Source organism: Parasteatoda tepidariorum, chromosome 3 (genome assembly GCF_043381705.1).
Source record: "Parasteatoda tepidariorum isolate YZ-2023 chromosome 3, CAS_Ptep_4.0, whole genome shotgun sequence".
Lineage (NCBI taxonomy): Eukaryota > Metazoa > Arthropoda > Arachnida > Araneae > Theridiidae > Parasteatoda > Parasteatoda tepidariorum.
Window position 1 is genome coordinate 97,939,942 of NC_092206.1, and position 8,052 is coordinate 97,947,993.

At 27.8% G+C, this 8,052-nt stretch overlaps 1 protein-coding gene across 1 annotated transcript; it reads right to left on the reverse strand.

Moving 5' to 3' along the window:
• Nucleotides 1-5,885: 5,885 nt before the first annotated feature.
• Nucleotides 5,886-7,853, reverse strand: LOC107454568 (putative transferase CAF17 homolog, mitochondrial). The gene has a single exon (XM_016071812.3). The coding sequence runs from the start codon at nt 7,698-7,700 to the stop codon at nt 6,681-6,683; it is 1,020 nt and encodes a 339-aa protein (XP_015927298.1). The 5' UTR covers nt 7,701-7,853; the 3' UTR covers nt 5,886-6,680.
• Nucleotides 7,854-8,052: the final 199 nt, after the last annotated feature.

Sequence of the window (8,052 nt, forward strand, 5' to 3'; positions counted from 1 at the left end):
AATATTTTATATATATATATATATATATATATATATATATATATTATGTCCCATTTTACTCAAGTAGCAAAATCTCCCATTTAGGAAAAAGAGATTACGCAGCTTTTTATGCATTTTCTTTTTACATGACCGGTTCTACAAAGAACCGTTGATGTATACTCTGTTTGTCAAGATCCGTAGAGTTTATAATTTAATTTTAAAATATTTTATGCCACTAGCATTTTATCAAAAAATGAAGAGGCAGAGATATGAAAATTCAGCTTCGGGGGTAAAAGCTGTTTCATGATATGATCGTTAACTCTTGTAGCAATCGCAGCAAGATCCATGCTATCTCCCCTTACCTAGACGTGATGTTTCAATTGTGAATTTTCATAACAAGTTTCTTAGTTCATTAATTTATCACTTTCCTGACATTACTTTTTCCATTATATCGACTCGCATTCTTATAGCAAGTCACGTCATTTCATTAAATTACATTTCGCAAATCTCATTCATACAATAAACTAATTTTTTGATACAATAGCGTGGATTTTGCGCTCACAGGATTTTCGAATTTTACTTTTAGAATTTTCGTTATATATATAATGTGTTGCTTATATTTTTTCGCTATGTATACGTATTTATATATTTTCGTTACGTATATTTATTATTATATATTTTCGCTATGTATATAATACCTGTGCTTATCATTCCAAACTAACAAAATTTGAATAAGCTCTTCGAATTAATATTTAAAATTCAAAATTAGACTTACCATTAAATCAAACTTTATTTGGAAAATAAATGCGCAAACAGGCTTGCGTCATTATATATATTGCTTTTTTATTCTTACAAGCGTAGATTTCTCAAAAACAGTAAACAATAACGTACACAAGCTGTACCCCTGTCTATAAATGTCTAAAAAAAATTTGTTGTCAAAAATATGTGACAGTTAACAGCCTTATTTACCATTGTTTTCTCCTCCGATTTACTTATTTTTTGAAGATTCAAAAAGCATAAGTTTTAAAACCATTTTAGCAGATGGGAAAATAATTCGAAAATGGGACGGTTTTTCTTTCGATGCTGTATTCAAATTTCTGTGGAGAATTTGATTAAGATTAAAAATATTTAGGCTAATAAATTAATACTACTGCTTTTTTTTAAATTTAAAAACCCTTAATTTTCATAATACCATTTTTTAACATAGTAAATATACAAGGCGACCTCAATCAAGGGAAAAAAAGTTAGTTGTGTCTAATGTAATCGACAGACAGGATATCCGTATTAAGGATCTCAAATTAATATATATATATATATAAACTATTGAAATCTATTGATTACTACTGAAGAAGGCGAGGTTGAACACATTAAAAATCTGTTTGATTACTAGGGCAAATCGAGAAGAGTTAAAAGGCGACAATTAGGAACACCTTCACGTTTAAGAGTACAATATAATAACTGGTTTTAATCCCATCTTCCTGACGATTGATTCGACAGATTTTGATAACGGTTTTGTTTTGTCATCGTTCATGTTTTAATTTTCGACGCTTAATGTATATAGTTTTCTAACTTTATTATTAATAAAATTTCTAAAAATATAGGGCAATGTTGCTATGAATTTACCACTGAATGAGCAAGAAAATAGTGAAAAAGTTGCACTTTTAAACAAGGTTGGCATGATTTAAATCATAATTAAAATCGTGATTTATAGCTTTTGATTTTTTTTTATAAAATTATCATTGATTCAAATCAACTGCGATTTTCTTTAAGAAAAAAAATCTGATTTAAACCAAGTGATTTTTTTAAAAAATAAGTCATTAAGTTGAAAATATGTTTATAAATATATTCTTTTTAAAGTCTGGTTTGAATATAGTCTAGATAATGAAGGTCTTATGCAAAGAAATAATGAAAGGGTAAATTATTATGTTTCAAAATAGGCTAATAAATAAATAAAATTCTGAAAGCGATAAGAGTAACATTAAACTGTTAAATTATAATTTTCCATTTACCCTATATTAAGTAGTTTGATGATAATAAATTCTTTTAGTTTTCAGCTATGCCCATTTAGTTTTATGTTTATATGAATACTTCAAGTGCTTTTAATACATATTCAATATGTAGTTCGTGTTGCTAATATTAAAGAAAGACTTACAATATTTTTGTTTCTTTCATGTATTCTGATCTATAATTAACTCTTCATTGCATATCTAACTGACTAATTGCCTCCCTTTAGGATGTTTAGTTTGAAAAAATAACCATGATTTTATTTATTCAATGATTAGTTAGGTAATAATTAATTAATAATTTGTGAAACATTTTAGTTAGAAATATCCACTATTTTAGCTTTGTTGTTGTTCTTAAATAATATTAAGTACTGTTTACATATTTTATCAGATGATTTGACTGGTAAATATAAAAAAATCTAACAAATCTGTTTTAAATCAAATAAGTCCGATTAAATAAAATAAATTCATTTTTAAAAAATTTTATTTTTAAAATATCATGAATTTTGCCAACTTTGCTTTTAGCCAACAAGTGTTTTTCTTAAGAGAAAAGTTTTATTTCTTTTTTCAGAAAGGTAAAATGTTTATTTTATTTTTAGACAATATACTGAAAAAAAAAAGGCATTCTAATATACGTATAAATGTTTTAACTTGAAATCAGTTTGCAATATTTTAAAACTAAAAATAGCAAACAATAAAAAATATTAATAAGGCTTGAGCATAAATGCTCTGCCCTTTTTACATTACTTACTTTTACATTCAGCACTACTGATACGTTTTCGCAACAGTAGTAAAGATTGGGTTAAAATAATAATCACAATTAATCAATCATCATTCACTTTTTTCTGAATAAGCGCAGCGTACAAAGAAGAAAAGGGAACACTATGTAAAAAAACACAAATAAAAAGAAAAATGCAGTAGGACAAACCGATAATGAGAACACTGTCTGTGACGTTTTACATGGAGGGACGTTTTAATTAATCCACCATATAAATTTTAAAAAAAAATTCATAGAAATATTTAAACAAAATTTATTGAGAAAGCTATTTTTTAATTCAACTAAGTTTACAATAAAGGAGGAATTATTTTAAGGAATTATACACATTTATTTTAAAGTATGTATTTTTAATTGACAAAATAAAAAAAAATTTGGACGAAAGTTCTCAAGATGTCAAATTTAAAGAACACGACTTATTAAAATAGCATAAACTCAAAAACTATTAGACCTATTTTGTTCAAATTTCGTATTTTTTGATTTAAAATTAAACACTTTAAAGTGAAATATAAAAATATAGATAACTTTACAATTCAAAAATTTTCAACTTTTATTAAAAATAACAAAACAAAAAAATAATAATAATAATAAAAATTACTTAAAAAATAAAATTATCTTCAGATAAAAAAATATTATAATTGTGGGCAAAAATTATTTGATTCACTAAATAAGTTCTGAAGACATGGTGAAATATGTGAAAATTGAAATTAATTTGTCCAAACTATAACCTGCTCTCTTGCCTAAACTATTAAGACCATATTTCCCAAAATGCTTGAAATAACAAAAAATAACTTTAATAAAAATAACTCTTTCTACATTGAAAGTTATGTATCCAAATCTGTGGGGAAAAAGATAAGTTTATTCAATGAAAGTACGTTTTTATGCCTGTTTATGCAACTTAAAATATCATATGCACTATTTAATTAGTATATTTAAGGTTAGGTCTTTGAACCATTAAGATACGTTTCAGTTTGTTAAAATACTATCATTCATTAGATAAAAAGTTATTCAGTGTGTTTTGTGCAGTGCCAACTTTAAACCTTGTTTTGAGCGATTTTCTTAAACGCTGGTGGAATGGCAATTGTAAGTAGCAGGACTGGATAGTGGCATTAAGTGGGGTCCTATTTATCATTAAGTTTTTAATATATTCTCAAAATTAATGAAACAATGTTAAATTTGTCCAATAAATTATTTGTAAATAAATATAAAATCAGCCAAACCAAATTAGTTTCACAGCAAAAATCAGGAATAGAAACAAGTAATAGGAAAAAACGTTGTGTCAGTATACTTACTATTATAATTCTTTTTAATTATATTTATCTTTCAACTTCATGTTTTCCAAAAAAATAATATATATTCCATATACTGCATCCAATAATGAATATTGATTTCAAAAAGTGTTATAACTTCATTGCAGCGATTATTATCAATAAAAACATTAGATTCATATTCTGTTAATAAATGGCGAGACTGATTTGACAAGATTTCTATTCATATATTTTACATGCATCATAATCTTGAAAATGTTTCACTTTAAAATTTTTTTTGTGACTCCGAAAGGAGCACGGATAACCGCAAACCGGATAATCGAGAGTGTACTGTACTTAAAACATGAAAGTAAAATTCTGATGGGAGATCTATAAACTACATTATTTTACTACATTTGTTTCATTTCTTCTGATTAAAAGCTGGAAATGAAATAGTGTTTAACTACCAGTTATTTTTCTTTTACAGGTAAGTTGAAGCCTCCTAATAATACAAATATTTATATTTGGTGGAAAAATCAGGTCTCACTACATTCATTTAAGTAAAATATTGAAGGACTAACAACAGTTTTTACATTTTTAGAAATTCATTAAATTATTATTTCTTTTTTTTAAAAATTGTTATTTTTTAATTTTCTATAATCTAAAATGGGTTCAATAAACTTGTAAATTAAGACTTACTTGCATATTAAGACTATTACTTAAACTAGGTTTTGTTTTTAAACATCGATTTAATGTTTGTTATTTCTTCAAGAAAAAAAAAAGTATTTCATCCACTTGGATTGGAAGTAACTTATTTTTTACAGAATCGGCTTTTTCCACTTGGGAAAAATCTTGCCATTTTTATTTCCCAGTAGTAAATAAAAAGACACCCGGTGGCTAAGTGGTAGCACTTTGCGCTCTAGCGCCACAGGTCCTGGGTTTGATCCTGGGGTTGGGCAAGGCCTTTCATTCCTTCAGTGGGTCGATAAAATGAGTACCAAGCATGCTTGGGGACTAAACACTAGAGGTTCTGCGTTCAGCTGACCACCCAACTGGAACATCTGCTCCTACTCCCCAGAGCCCAAGGTCAAGAAAACTGAGATGGGCACAGTAGGCCTTGACTCTCTATGGGCTGTTGCGCCACTGAGTTTAGTTTAGTAAAAAAAATATAGATATACATTGATATTTGAGTCATAGTTTAATAAATTGAATTTAAAATTGTTTTAACCACCAGAGCTTACATAACATATAACAATGACTTAAAATTATTTAGTGTTTTTAAAATCCAGTAAAATTTAAAAAAAAAAAACTTATATCTGCTAATAATTGGCAATTTTAATCATTATTAACTATTGGGAAAAGTCTTCTTAATGATGCACATAATTTTTCTGATAGTCTAGGCATAGTAGAGCTATGGCCAGACTATCTATACTAACTATGGCCTATGGATAAATTCAACTAATGAAATCAGGCTTTAACACTTGTTTAGTATACCTTTAAACTTATTTTTTTTTCCGGAAATATCAAAGGTAACAAATGAACTAGAGCACAGTTTTTTTTAAATAATTATTTTCTTCAATATAAGTGAACCAATGACCAATTGTAACTTTAACTCTTTTTATGCAGAAAGTAATGATTTATATAATTAAAATTTTTTTTGGAAAATACATATGTTCCTCTATTAAAATTTTTTTTTCATTAACAAATTCTTTAACATATACTCAAAAATAATGTAACATATACTCAATATATTTATAAACACCCTACTCATAATTTTTTTAAAAAGAAAATTGACCCAAGGTGCACCTTGGACTATATGATTGCAAAGCATTAAAAATTCATGAACAGGAGAATAGAAAAAAAGTATAAGACATTATAAGATTTACAGCTTTTTCTTAAAATTTTATTCATTGAAAAATTAACAATTTTCATTTTCTAAATAAATGAAAGCTTGATTGTCAGCATATTGCAGTCAAGTAAATTAGTACCGTAATGTAACAGCACTGAAATTATTCCAACAGTTAAATTTAATTAATTACTTCTAAAACCAAATCTAAGCCTTTAAATGTAACAATGTTTATCTTTTCACACTCTTCCTATTACAATCAAATTATTCCATACATTCCCAAGTCATTACATAACTTATATAACACATAACACAACAGAACACAATGTGTTATAAATATTCCTTGAAGTTTTATTCATCAATATTATAAAATTTTAAATAATTTACGGGTACATATCTGTATCAGCACCAAAAAAAGTTGCCAAGTTTTGGCAATGTCGCAGACAATACAGAAAAAAAAAATCATAGAAGGGGATCAGCTAGAATAGTATAACTTGTAACAACCACCAGGAACGATTTTTCAATCCATGGGCTTTTAATGACCCGCTCTTCTGTTTCATATTTTCTTAAATGAAATTAAAACTTGATTCTTGACTTTTTTTTTCAGTTAAGGTAACAAATTTTAAAATAAATAAAAGTTTGCATGGTAATTTTGACCAACTACAGCCAAGAAGAAAATTTCCAAAAAAGAGAGTGAGTCGCTAAAGGCCACTGGATCGTAAACCAGTCTCCGGGGAAACCAAACGTATTTGTTTTAAAATTTTTGTTAGCTAAAAAGCCTGCAAGTAAATATCGCTTAATTTAAAAATCCTAGACTCTCTTTTAAAAAATTATTGTGTATTTTCACTTTTTAAATTAGCTGGCCACCAATGAGGCCTTTTTACCTCCAAACTTATATCAAAATCTTTAAATTTAATAATATTTGATTTTTCACAGTCTTCATATTTTAACAGAGCTAGTCCATATTTGCCCAAGTTATTACGGAATCTCCCTAGTGTTTTAGCCTTTTCATTGACAATAGTACACTCAGGTGGAAAGGCAGGATAAGAATCCATTTCCCTTAAAACAACGGGCATTAACCTTTTTCTAATAACAAAAACATTGTGTGACCTTGCAACCATTTCCTGACCAATATAACAACCTTTACTAAAGCTGACACCATTTAACAAATCGACATTAATGTCAAAAGGATGACATTCACCAGGGGGATGATCTAGCACACCTTCACCAATTCCCAATTTATAGCGTAATAGCCTGTATGAATCACCCATTTCATGCTTAATATCAGCAGGAAGAATTGTTTGAAGATCTATATTTTTTTCTGTTATAACTCTAATACCCAGATCTTTGATACGTGGATCTTTAACGCATGAGATAACACCATTGAGTTTGCTTATTTGTTGAACCATTTCATTATGTTCGTCACAGTTTGCATCTTCACCCATTTTGTTATGAATCACCCAAGCAGTTAAACTATTAAGAGGTTGTATTTTGACATCTTTCCGCAAGCGATACATAAGCATATGCGTTTGGAGGTATTCCACACCTGTTGCATCATATTCAACTACATATTCGTTTTCTTCGAGTTTGTAAAGGATGATATCGTAAATAACACTGCCTTTAGAATTAAGAAGTAAAGCATATAAAGATGGTAACACATCTAAATTTTTAATGTCATTCGTCATCATACTTTGCAAATAGTTTTTTGTATCTTTTCCAGATAAACTAAGAAGAGTTCTCTTGCTAAGACGTTCAATGGAGTACGAGTTTTTCGTGCAAGCATTACGACTGATAATTCTGTTTAGACACTGGAATGTTCGACTAAATTTCAAACAATTGAGAGAATACATAATTGTTTCTGGGAAGATATAGCAAATAGTTAGGAGCTCTTTCTTAGATCTGGACAGCAACCTTTTTTGTGCAATTTGTTTACTTAGTATACGTCCGGCTGCTTACTTTTGCCTAGCTTAAACTTCACTTATTATATTTTCACTTTGAAGATAATAAAGGATTCTTTTGCTAAATACATCAGTTAATTTACTAATACTAGTTTATTTTAAATGTATATGCCTTAAGTTAATTTAAAATATAGTTGGGGTACCTAATTAGGCAAAGGAATTTAAAATTGTGAAAAAAATATAGCAAATCTAAAGTAGGACAGTAATAAGAAACGGAAAACGCTTTCTATTATCGTAATTAAAC